The 20,121-nt window shown below is 38.2% G+C and overlaps 1 protein-coding gene across 1 annotated transcript in view; it reads right to left on the reverse strand.

The window, feature by feature from the left end:
- Window positions 1-256: 256 nt before the first annotated feature.
- LOC116913107 (cadherin-related family member 3-like) overlaps window positions 257-20,121 on the reverse strand; it is a 68,618-nt gene continuing 48,753 nt past the window's right edge. The window contains exons 10-18 of the mRNA XM_032917247.1: window positions 19,411-19,513; window positions 15,421-15,519; window positions 10,682-10,914; window positions 7,145-7,316; window positions 5,575-5,816; window positions 4,487-4,686; window positions 1,896-1,915; window positions 902-969; window positions 257-325 (exon numbers count right to left, since the gene is read on the reverse strand). Of these exons, the coding sequence (XP_032773138.1) occupies window positions 257-325; window positions 902-969; window positions 1,896-1,915; window positions 4,487-4,686; window positions 5,575-5,816; window positions 7,145-7,316; window positions 10,682-10,914; window positions 15,421-15,519; window positions 19,411-19,513 (1,206 nt within the window). The remainder of the gene's footprint in view (window positions 326-901; window positions 970-1,895; window positions 1,916-4,486; window positions 4,687-5,574; window positions 5,817-7,144; window positions 7,317-10,681; window positions 10,915-15,420; window positions 15,520-19,410; window positions 19,514-20,121) is intronic.

Here is a 20,121-nt window from a genome sequence, read left to right on the forward strand (position 1 = left end):
CTTAATGGGAATCTTTATGAGAGGCACTGTAGGTCACACTGTATGTGGCTTCCTGACTTTCTAGGATGTCAGAATGCCACTATATTTGGATCAGTATTTTGAGAGCAAATAATGACACAGACAACACTGTCCTGAAGACCAAGCAGCCTCAGCAGAACTATGGGCATCTCCAGGACATTGCCCAGTAGATGTCTACTGTTAGGACACCCAGTCTGTGGTGTTCTGCTATTGAAACACCAGAACACAACTCAAACAATCAGATAATTGGACAGCATTGGCCTCCTTGTAGGAGGCCTGGGGGCAGGGGCATTGAGAGGGAGCCACCCTGGGAAACAAGGCCATGGGCAGCCAGAACTATGGCAGGAATGTCCAGAGTGCATGGGAAGCAACTGGAGGGAGGTGGAAGATGAAAACTAAACTTTCCCTTTCTCGTTCTGTGCTGCATTGTGGATCCAAGATCCAGCCCTCCCTGGTGTACTTTTGTGGATTACTCAGCCGTTATGCTTTGGACAGTTTGGATGCTTCTGCTTTCCCTAGAGGTATATTTACCATCTGCTAAAGACGCTAAGGTTGAGGAATTTACCCAGGTCTGTTACTTGTATAACGTACTTTCAAATATAGTCTTAAATTCTCAGTAGTATAACCTAACACTAGGGTTACATTTGCCTACTCATTGCTTTTTTTTTTTCAATATGCACAGATATTTTGGGTAAGTTTTGACCTCACCAAGTTCCTAAAATTTAATCTGAAATCCCAGCTTTGTAATGCATACTAATTCAGCAGAAAAATGGTGAACTGAAGTTATTTTATTTCCTTCCTACGATGTTTGAATAGATTTTACCATATGTTTACAAGGGAAAACTCCAATATGTAAGGGAAAAAAAGACAAAAATACACTTACGGTTAACACTTCTAGTTTTTTGTTTCTGGTTTCTGTGATAACATTTTTTTCTTTTTCGCTTCTATTTCCTGTTTAAAAGAATACACTAAATGAGTAAACTAATAAGTAATAAGTAAGTATGCAGTGCCTGACATTTTTAAATGATACAAGGTGAGCTTGCAAGATGACTCAGGGTTGAGGTGTTTGTTGACAAGCATGACAACCTGAGGTTGGTGCGCACATGACCAGAAGGGACAACCTGAGTCCTTTCAGTTGTCTTGTGACAATAAAAATTGTAATATAGGTGTGGTCACTTCATCAATACATACATGGAAACTGAAGTGATTGATCAGCATAGCTCCCTTGTAAGGATAACATGCAAATTTGTGATACACTTCATATTTTTTAAATAAGACTAAGGATGTTCAAACTATTAGGTGAGGTTCATATACATGTGTGTGTATCTATGTGTGTATGTATGTATGAATATATATATTTTTGTTATACATACATATAACAGAATATTTATATAAATATATAATATTATATGTATATATTCTAGAGGTCATGGAGGACCTGGGCAAAGCGGTGTCTACTAGACATGACAGGACCATTGCATGAGCTCAAGGCAGCTGTGATGCCTGCACAAGACCTGTATAAGAACAAACCCCTCAGTATTCGAGCATGGAATAAGGAAAAGCTCATAGGCCACACTGCTCACTGAAAAGCCACTGACAGTTGATGGCTTCTGGCAAAGGGGTATCAGCTATTTTTTCCTTTTATAAGAGGGGTGGTGTCTGTTAGTGCAGCAATTCTCAAAGGACATGAAGTTGTGAAGTAGTGAACAGTTAGGAAGGTGAATATAGGAAAATTACAAGGTGGAATGGGAGTAGCTGTGGTCAAAATACATTTCGAGAAATTCTCAAAAAAAAATCAACAAAATATTTTGTTAAAATAAGTGCCATAGAATTTTAAAATTATATAATCCAAGCATAATTAGCAAACTATATCTTACCTACAACGTATTTCATTCCACTGTATAAAAAGAAAATTTGAGAAAACATCAGTTAAATTATGACAATATATGTTGAAAATAATTCCATCAATTAACATATGACTGTTATCACATCGTAGTTTTTTTTTTCAAGGAGTAATATTGTGATTTTCTTTAGCTGTTTCCATCTGCTTTACTGCATCAGTAAAAGAAGTCCGTGTCAGTAATGAAACACAGATCTGCAACCCTAACAGTTGAAACTTTGTGTTCCCTGCACGCAGACCGATAAAACAGTTCTCTGCACCCAAATCCAAGGAGGAGAGCTAACCTCAGAGAGGCAGACAAGCCCATAGAAATCAGAAGTCAAAGATGCTATGTGATTGTGTCTGTGTGCTTCAACAAAATAATGAAAAACTGTTACAAGACCTACAAATAGATTGGACCAGAAAAGACACAGGCTCACAGGAAATCAAAACACAGCAGAAATACTCAAAATAAAGCCTGCTTTCTTATTCCCTTTCTTCATTTTACTTTTATTCTGATAAATGGTCTAACAAAACATGGAATATTCCAAACACACCAAAAACAATATTTTAAAATCTGCAATCCTCCCTTAGAGAACAAGCTGCATCAACCTCCCACAGACTTGGGAAAAATAGTCCAATTCAAGAAAGCCATCAATGGAAATCCCCAATAAAAACCAAAAGAAGAGCAAACTGGATGATACAACCCTGCTTCTGCCAACAGAATCCAAGAAGATTCTACTTTTGAAAAAAAAAGCTATGGTCCAAAAACATACAGGCATTCTGAAGCATTGTATTGACAAATGGTGATAAAGGCAGATGTGTTCTCTGTCTGTTTCTTTAACCTCAATGAACTAAAACAATCAATTGTGTGGAGAGGAACTGTCCTGTATTACCTACCCGTTTCTAAGTTAACTACTACTCATTGTCAAACATCTGTCCATGAACCCACTGAGCCTCAAAATTATATGACATGCTTCTCTGCTCACAGATTTATTTGTTTTAAAGGAATTCTCACAGACAGCACATTCTACTGCCTAGTCATGTAGAGCTGATCTTCAGTTCAAGCAGGGCTTGGTTTGGTTTGGTTTATTTTGGTTTATTTTAATTTTTGTTGTTCTTTTGTTGTTTGGTGGGTTGGGATTTTTTTTAAAGATTTATTTATTATATATAAGCACACTGTGGCTGTCTTCATGCACACGAGAAGAGAGCATCAGATCTCTTGACAGATGGTTGTGAGCCACCATGTGGTTTCTAGGATTTGAATTCAGACCTCTGGAAGAATACTCAGTGCACTTAACCACTGAGCCATCTCTCCAGACTGGGTTGGGCTATTTTTTTTAAGATTTATTATTTTATTTTTAATTTGTGGGTAGGTTCCTATGGAGCCTACAAGTCAGATTCTTTGGAAGTGGATTTCCAAGGGGTTTTCAGCCTCCCAGAGTTGGTCCTAAGAACTAAACTACTAAACTTCTAAACTCCAGTCCTCTGCAAGAGCAGTAAGTGCTCCTAACTTCTAAGTCATGTCTATATCCATGTATTTCCTTGTTTAGTATGTGTGCTTGTGTGTGTGTGTGTGTGTGTGTGTGTGTGTGTGTGTGTGTGTGTTTGATGAGGTCTCATATAAATAAAGCTAGTCTCATATTTGCTATGTAGTTATTGCCTCTGCCTCCTAAATGCCATCAAGCTAACCTCTGTTGCTGGTTTTTATACTTTTTTTTTTAGAAATTACAATTACATAATTTTTTCTTTTCTTTTCCTCCATCCAAACCTTCCAATATATACCTCCTTGATCTCTTTCAAATTCATACCCTCTTTTTTCATTAATCATGTTACATACATGTGTGTGTTCATGTGTGTTTATATTATATACAACCTTCTCAGTATGTAAAATGATTCTTGTATGTATGCATGTGTTTTCAAGGCTGACCACTTGGTATTAGATAGACAACTGGCGTGCTCCTCCAAGAGAAGACTATGTCTCCTGCTCTTGGTGTTCCTGAGTTGTCTATAGTTCTTCACATGGGGCTGAGGCCTCATGAACTCCTGTTCCAGCCCCCATCTAGGCTAGCATGTCCTAGTTCAGCTTATGAACCCATACTTCACTAAGCCAGCACAATTGTTAACTTGTCCCTACGGATTAGCCTAGTCCTCAGTCCTCATTCAGGAAACTTATATTTACCACAGACAAAGACCATTACAGAAACACCACGGCCAACCAAAATGCAGAGTTGTGAAACCCCATTGCCAATGGATACATCCACCACAAAGCTCCTGCATCTAATGCTCAATGATGATTGTGGAAGATTGGGTGAAAAAACTGTAAGAAGCCAGGGATCAGGGGTTTGCTGTAAGACTGTCTACCAGGAACATTGGGAGCATTGCTGTTTACTGAAGAAAGCCCACAGCCTTTCAGGTTACAGTGGGTTTGGAATCTCTAGTAAAAGAGACCACTGTGTTTTGTACCCTTAGTATTTTTTCTCTCTAAAGCATGATTAGGCAGAATCACAGACAGTTAAGATTACCACACCTCGATCCATTTTAATTCTTTATTCCAAAAACTTAAAAAGGAAAAGAAAATCCACATACTTGGGTTTTGGCTTGGAGGCTTCCTTGGCCACTCTCTGAGACTTGCTTTTAATGCTTCCATATCTCCAGAGGAGAAAACACACCCAGGAAACCAATCCAACAAAGAAAACAGCCATCAGAGTGAAGACGAAAGGAACATACCAGTCACTGCTTTTGTATGTGTTGATGGCTGTGTACACAACGGTCAGGCCTTTTCTTTGCTGGAAAAGTATTTAGGAGCAAACAGAGCATTAGTCCCTTTTATCAAAGTACATCTGTTTACACAGTGAAGCATCAGTACAGAACCACCATCTTGACACAGACAATGGGATATGAACTCCTACATATGTGTAAGTACCCAGATAACAATGAGAATCATGATGACATAAAAGAGACACCAAATTAAAAATGTGAAGAATAGATTTTCACAGACACTCTGTGCTCCAAAGCAAGTCCTGTCTCTCCTTTTCACCTCAGTCCTTTGACCTACAAAATTAAGAGATTGAGCGAGATGATACATGAGGTCTTTCTAGACTTGTGTGTCCCTGTTAACTGCTCCCTTTTGTGTAGCTTGAGACAAAAGTACGTTTTTGAAAATCAAATACTTAAGGAAAAAAGACTTTTTAATGTGGTATCCTAAAGGCCACAAAACAGTGCAATACACCTTAAAGTCAATCAAAATAGGAGCGTTCATTCCAGGTGGCCGATAAGCCATTGTGTAATTTAGGAGAGGCTTCCCATATCTGCTCTAGAAATAAGATACTAATTGATATGCTAAATGTAGAGTTGGACTGAAGATTAGATAAAATGATGAGTGTAAGACATGTGGTACGATGCCTGGCATTTCATGCATCCCCATTGTTATGATAGCAAAGCCTTTCAAAGCATCCATTTGCAGAGGTTTTTACATGGCTGTAATCCACTGAATAGTGCTCCCTTGGATTGAGCAAGACCTTCAGACTATTCAGCCAGCGGTTAAGGGGCCCTCTACATATGTGCATATAATTTCCACTATTCCTATGCACACATTAGCATTTCTAGGTGATATCTGACTCTGCAGTAAAATATTTACAACATAAAGACTCTAATCAAATTCTGTAACTCTTTACTTCAGAACTGGTTGGAGAAGGCGGCGTGCTGGTTCTCATCACATAAATATCTATGACAGCAGTTCCTGTCCTGGGCTTGATAGCTTTGCCATACTGCAGGTTGTCATCGATTACATGTACCACAAGATGATATCGCTGTTGCAGTTCAGCTCCAGAGTCAAAGTTAAAAGGATTCTTCACAATTAATTTTGGAGTATTTGAACCTCGAGTTGGGTCTAATTGGAAATGAAGATTTTCATTTCCTTTAAAAGGAATAATGGAAAAGTTACAATTATTTTTTAATACATCAAATTGTCTCAAGCTACCTTAAAATGATGTCGAAACCCAGAATGTGTGCACAAATTAAAATTTGTGTTACATTATAAATTTTTATATCTACAAATAGTTTATAATGAAGTTGAAATAAAATAAGCAATACATACAACAGGGAAGGGTTTTTAAACTAGGCATGTTAGGGTAGAAATGAAATCTCAGCACTTGGGAGGGAGAAGCAAGGGGATCAAGGTTATCCTTGGCTACATGAAGAGAGTTGAAGGCCAACCTGGGCTACAAAAGATACTGTTGCAAAATAATGGGAAAAAAATCCAAAAATGTCTTTGAAGGTTAACATTGTGATTCTAACCCCTGACATGTAACCAGCAAATCTTAATGCTACTATCTGATTATTCAACCTGATTTTTTTCTTCTTCTTTTATTGATTGTCTCAATGTAGTCTAGCCTAATTACTAATGAGCTTATCAGTCCACAGTACAAATTATGTCCTTAAGAACTGAAGTCCTCTCCAGAGCCTAGTAGACAGACACTATTCAAACAAGATGAGCATTTCTCCTTTCTTCATAGAGCTTATCACCCAGAGATAGGTGTAAATATAAAACTAGTCCACATAGTATATTAGTAGTGTGTTTCCTGATATCCACACTCTCCCTTTTTCAGATGAACAGCGGCAGTCTGAGCCACATGAAAAGGTCTTATTGTCATGGTCAAGAGAACCTCAAGGACACTGTTTTCCGGTGTAGTAGACTTTCTCTTATTTGTGATTTTATGTGTTCATGGTACTCAGAATTAAATGAATAGTGAGTGCCATGAATATGTTCCACATCTGTCTTAAATAGCTCTATGTAACAATTTCTAGGTGTCTAAAACATGGTTGGTCTCAAATGAAGAAAGATCTCCTATAGAAGACAAGTTGGTGACTATAACATTTATGTGAATCTGTATAGATCCAGCAATAATAGAATCAAAATCATATAGCCTTGTGAACTTGAAATAACATCATCAGATGGGAAGATCTCATCGATTTTTTAACTGGCTCCATGTATAAAAATAATGTAGATTCTTGTATTAAAATGTAAAGCATTTTCCCAAGTTCTGAGTCACTTTGAAGTCATACAAGTAATTGAATTGTATGTGTAGACATGAAAGGGTGTTGTGGGGAAACAAAATACTAGCTATAAGATAGTGTAACTCTTAAAAACAGCCACTTCTAGGGTTACATATCATGCCTGACATTGTATAGCTAATGTCAACTTGACATATGTTTGTGATTAAAAGAAATAATTAAAGTATCTACCAGAAGCCATTTCAAAGCGCATTTCAAAATCTTGTGAATCTCTGTCGTGACAGTTTAGTTTGAGGCCATTGACGTTTGTCCCAGCAATAACATTGTCAGAGATGATTGCTGTATATAGATAGGGTGTGCAGACAGGTGCTTCATCATTCTCATCTTCAATGTCAACAGTGACCTGTCAGTGATGAAGGGGAAAGAAACATCACATCCACACCATGAGACTATTTATACACAAAATCAGAAATGAGCATCTGGATGGGCAGATCATCCAGAATTAATAAGTAAAAAGTCTAAAACTTTCTGAGTTTGCAGACATGAACTTGGAGATATGGATTCTAGCTGTCAATCACTAGTCGGCGGTTGATTATTCTTGGGTCAGCTGTGACATTCTATGTCCCCTTTAGGAAGAATTTTGGGCTCATTAGATGAACTCTGTAGAAAGTACAGTTATGCAAATCATAGCAAAAGCAACTGAAGAATGCTGTCGCTGAAGATAAGGTTCCCTGGGACTCTTTGAATCGCCCATATTCAATAGCAAAACACAGCTTCCTCTAATTAACTAAGGACCTCTTCTGTACTGTTTCCCCAAGCACAATGTATGTCTGACCTTAATTAGGAATATTATCAACATTTTTGTAATTAAATACCATAAGTCAGGAAGCTGCAATTTACATAGGAAAAGATCGAAAGATCAAGGGTTTGAAAAATGTCAGCTTGGAAAGGTTGTCTTTTCCACCTCTCCAATGACTAATAATTTTCCCAATAACATTAGCAGAAGAATCCCTGGTGCATGTACATCTGCAAGACTTACCTTTTTCTAGATGTTTTATGGAATGTTTCAATAAGATAGTTTAGTCCTGGAGGAAATTGTGAATTTCTTAATGTTACTTCTCTGTAGACTGAATACAACCAGATGTAGTATTTATAATGTGAGATTTTTTAAATTACATTTAGTTAATTTGTTTGCTTGCTGCTTGCTTGCTTGCTTGTTTTTGAAGATATGGCTTCTCTACATAGCCTTGGCTGTTGGGGAACTCACTCTGTAGACCAGGCTGTCCTTGTTCACAGAAATCCACCTGCCTCTTCCTCACAAATTCTAGGATTAAAGGTATATGCCACCACCACCTGGCTACTTTATTTTGTGTGCATATGTTTGTGTGTGTGCATGCCTACATACACACAGCAGTATGTGCGGTGTCAGAGGTCAATTATCAAGAGTTGGCTTTCTTCTTTCACCATATGGGTCCAGAGGACTAAAGCAGACCCTCAGGTTTCATGACAGATGGCATAACCTACCGAGCCACCTCAGAAGCCTAAGACGTGTTTTTATTTTTATTTAATCTTTATTTAATTGCGTTTAGCTTTTTGAGAATATATATGTATGTGTGTATATATACATATATATATGTATATATATATGTACTATATTTGGATAATTTCTACCCTTCCCTCTACCCCTCTAACTCTTCCCATGCCTCATTCCCTCTCAAGTCTATGACCTTTTCTACTGACGTGAGTCTGTGCTGCCAGTTTTCCTGGTTTTCTACTTTTCTCACAGTGTACCTCACACCCCATGCCTGTGCTGCTGTCTGTTGAATAATCTCTCCTTCCTTCTTGGACCATTTACCCACTGGCAGCCATCTATGTTATTAGTTTGATAATGTGAGCCCTGAAGGATAAGCATTAGTCTTGATGTATTGGAAAGACAGAAAGAAAATGGAGTGGTAGAACTGTAATAAGAACAGAAGCTAAGGTAGAAAAGGTAGGCAGTTCTACATCATTCAAGCACTGCGGACCCGGAGAATGATGTCACAGCCTACGCCAGAGTAGTGGGGAGTTGATCTTTTTCAGGACTCATTCTGGCACAGTTCAGTTCCACAAACAAAGATGGGGTTCTAGAAAGCAGCCTGTTTCATCAAACTAAGTACAGGCAATGGGGCACAACCAGGATGTTAGCAAAAGATAGGTGAGAAATCGAGTATAGATTGCCTGAAGGATTCAAGAGAGATCTGGGGCACATGACAGAGAATGTGTACCCAGACCTCAACCTGTCGCTGAGCAAAGTAACATCAATATATAGTGTCTAAACCTTCTCCTTCTGAGATGCTCTCTCTTAAGTCACTTCCCTTTATCTCTTCTCATAAGAGTTGGGCATGTCCTATTCTGTCAAATCTTTCTCTGATTCATCACTTTGTCTGCCATTCAATTAGACATCATTTTCAAACATGGGACCTTCTTTCTATAAGTCAACTTTACCTTCATTATTTGGGATTAAAGGTGTGTACTAAGGGAGTATCTGTACTCCAACTAGAGAGAATAAAGGTGCTAAGACTGAGCCACACCACAGGCAGAAACAGGTTTCTCCAGTAAACAACATAATCTTGGGATTCAAAGTGTAATCAAACATCATGCAGCAACACTATTTGGAGAAGTTATGTGTCTATAAGAAAACTGACCAAAGTAACTTACATTAAAAATCACTCTCATGAGTATCATCCTAAACATGCCAAGTCTCATAATTCTAGACTCATGGTTGTAAGCTCAGCTCTGTGAAAATCATTCTAATCATTGATGCAGATAGGTCATAACTCAAAAAACACAGAAGACAAAACCCAGTAACCACATATGAGTGGAGAGATTACAGTGAGAAACAGCTGGTGGTCTTGCAGCTCAAGAAGTCTTGACTCCAGAAGGTTTCTGTTCAACAACAAACCTTAGTTTCATTAATAACATATACCTCATAATAAATACAACATCATATATTCTTGATGTCTTTGAACTGTCAGTCCTCTGGCTTTGCTATTAAAATAATACACAGAGACATACACTAAACCAGACTGCCTTCTACTTCAATGCAATGCTAAGTCTGTGAACATTATATTAACTCTGGGTGCATATTTTAACTCTGGGTTCACCTTGCTACCCTTTGCTGATCTTCTGTAGGCTTTGCTGATGCTGGTCTTCACTGACAACTCTGTGGCATTGATATGTCTTTCCTTCTCCACTGACTTTGTAGAGAGAAATGCAGCAAAAACTGGTGGTGTTCCCTCTGACTTCTTGCCCCTACAGACTGGAGGCTCAGGTCTATTGATAGAGCCTTGCAGTTTCTTCTGGATTGAATTGCTGTTACTGTTTCATAAATGGTATTTCCAAGTGGATCAAACAACTGCTTCTGATTTGTGTGAACTGAACTACTAATATCCTGACAACAAAGATTGGAATTGTCCCAAGTAACTATTTCTAAATAGGTCCATATCCTCCTTTGTCTATTAACCTCTCCTTTCCACTACCTCTGATGAGTGGTGGTCAAGAAGGAAGATAAAAGAATTTAACATGCCTTATTAAAGTAGGTTAGCCTACACCATTCAGACTTCCAAAGCTAAATTGATACAAATGTTATGGAACACTTGAGAAGTTGAAGAAATTCACATGTTTCTCTATTCCCTGCCACTATTGTAACATGATTGCCCCAATGTGATAAATTAGAAAGTAATATATTAGTCAGTCACATGGACACAAAACTTGTGTCTCTTTACTCACTGTGGCCAGTGCAGTGCGTGGATGATCTCTGTCACAATCCACAGCTTCCACTGTGAGGTTATATTGCCTCACTGACTCATAGTCCGGCTGAGTGGTGAGTTCAATCACTCCAGAGAAAGGGTGAATCCAAAACCTTTGTACAGTCTGGATGTCCCCACTGATAATCTTGTACGTCAGACAGTCTGGTGGGTAGTCTTCATCAATGGCAGTCACTTGTCCAACTTTGTAGAAAGCTGCCAATGTTTTACAGTTTATTTTTCTCATGTACATACACAAAGGCTTACTAGATCTATAATTTTTCAGATGATAACCTGGATTTTTTTCAAGTGATGAGACCATAAATACTTTTGGGTAATAATGAGTGTTTGATTACTAAAGGTCCACATGATAGCAGGAAGATTGACAGGGAATCCCTCGCTACCGTAGACCACTGGTTTCTCTCAAATGAAACAAATTTAAAACAACTCTAGAATACTAATAATTAGCTTCATCTTAACATTATGCTAAGAGTCATATAATGTTCAAAAGCCATACTTGAACTAGAAGTTCCAGTTTACAAATCTTAGTCTCTCACTAGTTTAACAACGGACAATTCTGCAGGCCCCATGATTTTTTTCTTTATTTGAAAACTAAGAGCAATAACAGTATCTACCGTTTCAAGCTGCGAAGACTGAGTGAATTAAAATACATGAAGCACTTAAAAGCCAAGTATACAGTAAATGCTAAGTAAGAATTGTTTCTTGGGGTTGGGGATTTAGCTCAGTGGTAGAGCACTTGCCTAGGAAGCGCAAGGCCCTGGGTTCGGTCCCCAGCTCCGAAAAAAAAGAACCCAAAAAAAAAAAAAAAAGAATTGTTTCTTATTTTTATAATTCTCTCACTGGATCCTCCCAACAGCCTGAGGACAGTAGTACTACACTCTCCATTTTATACATAAGGAACTGAGTCCCTGCGATGTTAATTTGCCCAAGGCCACACAAATAATTGTAATGGAGTTGATCTCAAGTCTATGTCTGCTAATTCTACAGTCCGAATTTAAAATTGCTTTACAATACTTCTGGTTAATAATATTCACAAGTAATCTTTCAGAAGAATGATAGCTACGGTACATGGGTTAAATTCATATTCCCAAGTTCTTTATCTTTCCTGTGTCCCCACTACTAGCCATTCAGGCAACCCTAGCACTCTGATTTGTGATTTGCTTCGATCAATGAGATATTAGTCAACCTGATGCAGGCAGAGGTATGAATGAGAAGCATTTGTGAGGTTAGATTGATTTTCTCTTGACATACACACACACACACACACACACACACACACACACACACTCCTGACTATACCTTTAAAAGTCACTCTAGTTATAACTATACATCTTCCTTCACTCTGAGAACAGACTCTGTTTAGTCTGAGCAGGCGAGGATGGAAGAGGGGACAAAGCACTTCAGTCATCCCAACCACACCAGGACAGAGCACTGAAAACCATCTGATTCTCACAAGTTTGAGCGAGGCCAGAAAGGTAATGCAATTCTTGAATGTCTGAGCTAGAAATATTAATTGCTATGTCACACTTATCTGTATGTGATTCAGAACATAGCATATTTATGGCAATAGTTTACAGCTATGATAGATTTCTTCTCAATCATGTTATACTTAAATCATAAGCTCTGGTACATGATAACACATGGAATAGCTCAACATGATGTGTCTGGGTGTTTCCCCTGAGTAGTGATGAAGTAGAAAGAGCATGTGTCATCCCCATCCCTTTCAAACTCAAAGAATATTTCCTTATCTGGCATGTTCCTTTAATTAGGATTCATCTCTTATAATGAACTATTAAGTAGGCAGTGAACACAGATTATGATATGAACAACAGGAGAAGAGCATTTCTGGAAAGAAGATGTCCTCTTACGGCAGTTCCAGTAGAGAACAAGTCTATTGCTTGAATGACAACATTCTTTTTATGAAGGGTATTACAATGGAAGCCTGGTCATGGGGAAGACATAACCAGAAAAACTAATCTCTGTCTACAGATCTGGGAAATGATGGGATCATTTCCACATTTAACCCTGTTTGAGTACAATGGAAAGCATATTCTTCTGAAGGTGTAAAATTAACCTTTCAATAAACTCTAAATGCTATCTTGAGCATCTTTAGCTGAATTTTAAATAGAGCAATTACGGAACTCTGAATGCAGGCAAACCTCATCAAAACATACTGGAAATGGAGTGCATTCTTCCCTTGTGACCTGCAACTCAGTTCATTCAGTTTCCATGTTTCTTCTAAGTCACTACTGATAGAGGAGTTCTCTACCTACACCTACTTCCTTCCAAAGATTTCTGTCAGCTTATCACATCTCCCCAGTTTTTTACTTTATATATTATAAATCTCCATAATTATAATTTTCATAGAATCTACTAGATAGATTTGAATGCTCTATGCTAATTAATTAAGTATAGCAAAAACACCTTTTCTATTAATGTAATGTTTTATTTTGTTCTGTTCTGTTTGTTTTGTTTTGTTTTAAGCTGGCCTGAAACTCACTCTGAAAACCAGGCTAGCCTCAAGTTCAGAGATCCACCTGCCTCTGCATCTCAAATGCTTGAGCGACAGGCAAGTCCCACAATGCCCAGCTCCTTAATATAGTATTTAAATATCCTCAAGGTCTGTAAACCCAATGTTTGATATTCTGATGGGATCTTTGAGGAAATGAACTATAGCCCGAGTCCTGTACTTCTGAGTTCTCACCTGTAAAATCAAGGTGACAACTAGATCATAGACCTGAGATGAGGCTTCTGTGCATGTTGACCGCAGTAACATGCACAGAATGTAAGCTATTCATATCAGGATTCTTTAAAATAGTTATATCTTAATTATATATATATTCATATCTTTCATTATGTGTCTGTGTGGCAGTAGCACCTGCACATGATCACAGAAGCCAGCGGTGCTATGTCCCCTAGAACTAGAGTTGCAGGCAGTTGTGACCCATCAACCATCAATTATGGGAACGGAATTTGGGCCCTCTGCAAAAGCAGCATGTGCTCTTAGCTGCTGAGGCTGCTTTCCAGCCCGGTAGCTGGATTCTTGATGTCAAACACCTTTCTTCCCACTGCCAGTGAGTTGTACTGCGTATGTCTCCAAAATGCTAGCAATTTTCAGTGTTCTGGAACTTTTTTTTTTTTTTTTTTTTTGGAAAAGCAGTAAAATCACCCCTCAATCTTCCTTATTCAGACATACAAGCTGAATTGAATTAAAGAATTGGGATTTTCATTGGTTTGTTTTCTTTCACAGGCTTGAGTCATTTTCTTCCTTTTATTTCTTATAATTATATCATTTCTCCCTGCCCTTGAAGGAATAAAGTTTTAAGAGAATAATGGCCCATGTCTTTTGCTGAAGTACTTTAAAACAAAACCTTACCCTTAACTATATCAAGAGAAAAGCCATCTCTTTTGCTGAAGTACTTTAAAACAAAGCCTTACCCCTAAATATATCAAGGTACACCTCATCTCTTAAGTAAAGCACTGGTTTCAACATACCAAAATGGCATGGAGACTTTACTTTGGAAGTTTCCATTTTAGGAAGTAAATTTATTTATTAATAAATGACAAAGTTTACTATTTCAAATATTTTATACTATAAAAATTATTCTTATGCATTTATAACAAAACAAAACCCTCAAAGGTGCATAGATGTGAGTTGCTGAGATCATTAACTTCTGGTAGCAGAGACAGGTGTGAAGCCAGCTTCCTTCGACTTCTGTACTCATGGTCTCTCTGCTACAACATGATATGCTTAAAACACAGTTTGGCTTGATCTCAGGTCACAGTCAGTCCTGTCACTTGAAGTAGTCAGGTCAAGCCCGGAGGACTCACTATCCAGATGTGGGGAGCGGGTGTGGCGGCAGTCCCAAGATGGCGCCCGGGACTGCAGCTAAGTCTCATGACTAGCACCTGACTTCCTCACACACCTGAAACTAGCCACGTCCATTCAGGCGCACCATGACGCAAGATCAGGCCATGGTCCGTGGACCTATGAACTGAGATTACGCAGTCTGTACTGAGGAGGCGGAGTTGAGGGAGGATATAAGGGAGTGTGCTCGGGGGCTGGGAGAGAGAGAGAAGAAAAGAAAAGAGAGATTGCTGCTTGCATGCAGAAAGAAAGATTCCTGAATAAACCGCTTTCAGAAGAATGTCGTGGTGTCGCTCCTTTCTGCGGGACAGAGACAGAAACGACATCCAGAGACTCTGAGGAAGGGATATGCTTCCATCGTAGATGACAGAAATACAACTATTATCATTGCCTTGTTTTCCAAATAAACACATATTTAATTTAGAACAGAGGTTGAACCTAGCCATCACCCTGATTTCAGACCTAAAACCTTGAACCCAGGTAGGCATGAGATTTAGGGTTGTAACCACACTATATTCCTACTTCTTGACACTTAGAGTTTGGAGGCAAAAGATAAGAAATGAAATAAAGTCACTAATGTGTTTTTGTCCACAACAAAACAAACCCTAAAACTGAAATCGAATCTCAAAGTAGCCTTTGGGAGGTCATCAAATGATGTACAAGAGCATCACCAGTGAAGAGAAACTCCTCTGAAGGTCTCGTGTCCAACCAGGCTCCTCTACCCATTTGTGTCCTATAAATTCTCATGCTTCTTTTCCATTGGCCTCAGAGCAGACACATGGTATATGTTTCCTTGTATATGCTTACATGTTAAATACCTAGAACATCCTTACCTCCCGATGTTTCTGGAACTGAAAATGCATAGTGCAATTCTTGAAATTTGGGGCTAAAATCATTGTCAGGAGCAATCTCCACAAGGATTGTCACAGTCACTGTAAAATTGAACAGCAAATTAATACCTTTTTGTTGTTTTACTGTACTAACTACTGAAACATGTCCCCAGTGTCAGAATTAGCAAAGGATTATGAAACTACAACAGGAGTCTCTCTACCTCCAAATGCTTGGTATTTCCACAGACTCAAAGATTGAAACAGTTGGTTCCCATGTGATGTTACCATTAGGGAAAGCTATAGGACTCTTAGAAAGAGGATTTTCCTTGGATGAAAGGAGTAGGGGGTTGGGTTTTATAACCTAGATCCTCTTCCTGCTTAGTCTCTGCTACATGGTTGAGGATGCAAGGTAATTGGTTTCATCCAACTCTTACTGCCATACTTACTATCCCCTAGTAATCTAGATCTTTTCAAACTATGAGTCAATCTTCCCTCATGCTACTTCTTGTCAGATATCTGTGACAGCAACAAGAAATATAAGACAAGATCCAGATGAATTCCATGGCTAGCCAAAACAGTTTAACAAAAATGTGTAAGGTATTATGTTTTATATTTTATTAATACATATATATGCAATATAATATATTTATGCAAACATACACATTTTCTACAAGAAAATTTATCATAAATTTCTTTGGAACAACTCTCCCATTAGTTACATTCCAATAAGTCTGTGATTTCCTACACTATACTTTTAAAGCTTTCTCAGAAATTCCATGTTTAATGTTTGAAATTAACATAAATTCTATGGCCTTAAGCCAGATTTCACTTCTAGGAAGCTTAATTTCCTCATCAATCAATTAAGTCACTGTTCACCTCCTACATCACAATATAAATATGAAGTCAAAGGGGATTATGATAAAAAAAAATTTTCAAAGGAATATAGGTTATCACAAAGGAAGTTATCACTGGCCAGCCACTTTGTTCAGTAGGTAAAGGTGCTACTCCCGAGCCTGATGACTTGGATTCAATCTCTAAGATCCATATGATGGAAGGAGAGAATGTACAGCAAGCTGTCTTCTAACTTCCACATGCACACAATGGCATGTCTTACCCCTCCCCACACAGATACAAGCAAATCATTAAGTGTAGTAAAAATAAATTAAGGATTTGTTACAATTTTTGCAAATGGCCAGTAAAAGAAATAACTGTACTTTGGGCTAACAAGCTAAGGTTGGCTATTAGAGTGTTGTTGAAAAGAAATATTTTGATATTAAAACATAAAAGGAAGCAACTTGAAAGCAGAGAAAATATTTCAAAGTAAAATTAGAGCATCATATGCAAGACATTAACTGGGACAATGGTATTACTGCCTCAGTTTCACAGGAAAGAGACTAAGATGAGCAGAGCTAAGTTCATGGCCTAATATTACAAAAGTGAAAGTTCTAATATTACAAAGGAGTAGATGTCAGGACAGGCTATACTAGCCATTAACATCTCTGAGATATGAATGTGACAAATACAAAGTTCTCAATTAAATAAGAACTAAGAGGATTTTTTATGGCAAGACTTCTTAGGGTTTCTGCTATGCTAGTGTTTATTTCGAATCTCCAGGCAAGCATTCTTCCCAGATTTGTTTGGCCATAAAGTTCTCCTTTATCAGATTATCTATAGCATTCATGTTCAAAATAATTCTGGTATATTGCCTCTCCTAGAACTCTGTGTGACATACGACAAATAGTAAAATTCAGTCTGAGATCTATAGGACCTTTATTTCAGACACTCAACAGCGTCCTTCAGCTTCTAGCATATGCTACCAGACTCGCTTTCAAGGATGGTCTCCACAGCTTTCATCACAAGCTCGACAGTAAACATGATCCCTGACATGTTGAAAGCATGCCATTCTACAAAAACAAATAATTATTTTAGAGCCATATATTTCTTTCAATAAATCAAATACATCAAAATATAAAAATGTATATGTTGCAATAGCAGGTGCTGTTTACAGCTCTACCCTACTATGATTTTTATTGCATCCATAAAGACTCCAAATTGTGTGAATTAGCCAGCCTATAAAACAGAAGGAATGAAATTTGCAATGTTGTAAGCATATTTTATGAGCAATTACTGTGAATATATTGGTGAGTGAAGACCAGAGAAGATATGTTACTGAAAAAGATGTTTTATCTCTGCCCTGTTCAAGACAGGTTCAAATCTGGTGAAATGGGCAAGTTATTTATCTACAAGAAAAAAAATCAATCCAAAAAGTCACTTTGGCCTATATGCAGACGTCTTCAAGATGCTCTACAATATCTCCAAAGGAAATTCAAGAATATTTCTGGGCAAGATATGATGCTTTGATTCCATTCCCCAAAATAGCACATTTTCCAGGAAGCTGTGTAAGTCTACAAACCACCATTTTTAACTTAGCGTCTGTGTTAGCTACTTTCCTGATCGCTGGAATAAAGAAGATACTCAAAAGAAGCAACTTAATGGAGAAAGGATTTTTGGCTCTTGGTTAAAGCTAGAAAAGTGAGGCAGGAGAGAGTGGTGGACATTTGCTCATGTCTCAGCAGATTGGGGAACAGAAAGACAGCAGGAAGTAGGGTTAAGATATGACTCCCATGACCCACTCCCAGTGATTCCAGTAACAACCACTTTCTAGAAGTTCCACACTGTCTCCAAAACAGTGTCGCCATCTGGGGATAAAGTGTTCAAACACAATCCTGTGGGGAGCATTTTATATTCAATCACAGCAACTCCAGTAAAATTTTTGCATCATCAAGTCAAGGAGGATTAAAAGCATCGTAGGTGTGCTGATTACAGTTCAGACTTAAGTACTGTTTGGCTGCAAACACATAAATGTCTCCTATAATTTCACACATCTGCATACGTAAAAGACAAACTACTCTTTTCTATTTGCTTCAGGATCCATCTCGACCCAATGACCAAGGCAACTACCATCAATGATTCAGAGTTCTCACAAGAGAAAAAAACCCAGCCATGACCTTCATTCTAGGCTCTTCTTTACCAGACAGCACCTTTCTACCATTAAACTTGAGATTCTTCCCATGACTTTTGACTTATTAGTAATGAAGAGATACTTGTAACCTGAAAATTCTGAAGAGATCCACAGAAAAATCTCTATAGCCCATACCTCTCCAAAAAGTCTAAAATTGCTGATGTGTAATTGTTGAACAAGTACCACGCCTTAGGAAAATTGATGCATGCTTTCATTTTACCAAGAACCGGAGACACTTAGCACACCAGCTCCTAATCGGTCTGCTCTGGATCCTTAGCACCTGACTCAAATGTGTATGTCAAAAGAATAGTAGTTTACAATCAGCAAAATTGCAAGTATTAAAACCCTAAGTGCCAAGTATTTTATAATCATGCTGTCTTGGCAAACTGAATCTCACTGCATCAAAGACATATTTGTCGTAGGCCGGCCGAAATGGTGGAAATGTTATGACAAGACGTTATGTGAGAGAGAAGTAGCCGTACCCTGCACATTCTTCAGGTTCATGAACTGTAGAAATTGGCGAGTAGCTCATGGCTTGCAATAATAACAGCTTAATGTCTTGCAATATCATTCAAGGAAAATGTATTTAAAGCAATGATATGAGTGGGTTTTGGGTTGCCTGATATCAAGCTTCTTCCAAGTCAAATGTACTTGGTATTATTTAGCATAAATAATCAATATATATATATATATGATCAATTGATATATAAAGAATCACACACACACACACACACACACACACACACACACACACACACAAGAATCAGAACAGGAACCCACACCCTCTTGCACTTTTTAATGCTACAATCAATAGCCAGACCATGATATAAGAACTCTATATTATTTAAGGTGCTGCTAAGAGGTGTAAAGGCTTCCCAGTGATGGAACTTCCACATCAGTCCATCTCTTTCCTCCAATGCGATGGATGCTTATAGCACACTGACCAGCCTTGAATAGTCTATAATGATTACCTGTATGGGATGGATGTAGGTCATCAAATACTGAGATCATCATTTCATAAATGTGTCCTACCGCAACCGTCTCTGGGTTTTCATAATCCAGCTCTTTGGTAACCTTATAGAACAGCATTATTTCAGTAAAATGAATTTTTAATCTGTGTTACATACGAGGGGCGGGGCTGACTATGATTTGTGTATGGCAGTCCGAGGAGAACTTGCAGAAGTCCACTCTTTCCACGTTGCAGATACCCAGGATGGAACTTAAATAGCCAAGCAGGCGCCTTTATCCAGTGAGCCACCTCACTGGGCAAGAATCAAAACTTCTAATGTGCATGTTTTAAAATGTCAGTCTGTAAATGCTAAGTGTTGGGCCATTTTTATTTTGGAGGATGACATTTCAGAATGTGTGAGTCCAGCAGCAGCTGAGATATGGAAATGAGCATTTTGGTGGAACAACAGGACACCACAGTCCCTTCCAGAATAGCTTAATTTTGGAGGGAACATTACAGCATGTGTGTGTGTGTGTGTGTGTGTGTACATATGTGTGTATGTATGTATTAGCATTGCATGTTATTTGTGCTGCTATAGGCGAATTGAAATACTTTGAATGAGCATTGTGTGGAATGGCTCGCCTAAATAATGACAATTCAGGTCTGTATTACAAAATTACAAAATGAGTATCTACCCAGTATGTACCTGGTTCTGTGCCCAAATATCCAAACT

The sequence above is a fragment of the Rattus rattus genome, chromosome 12 (genome assembly GCF_011064425.1).
Source record: "Rattus rattus isolate New Zealand chromosome 12, Rrattus_CSIRO_v1, whole genome shotgun sequence".
NCBI classification, from domain to species: Eukaryota; Metazoa; Chordata; class Mammalia; order Rodentia; family Muridae; genus Rattus; species Rattus rattus.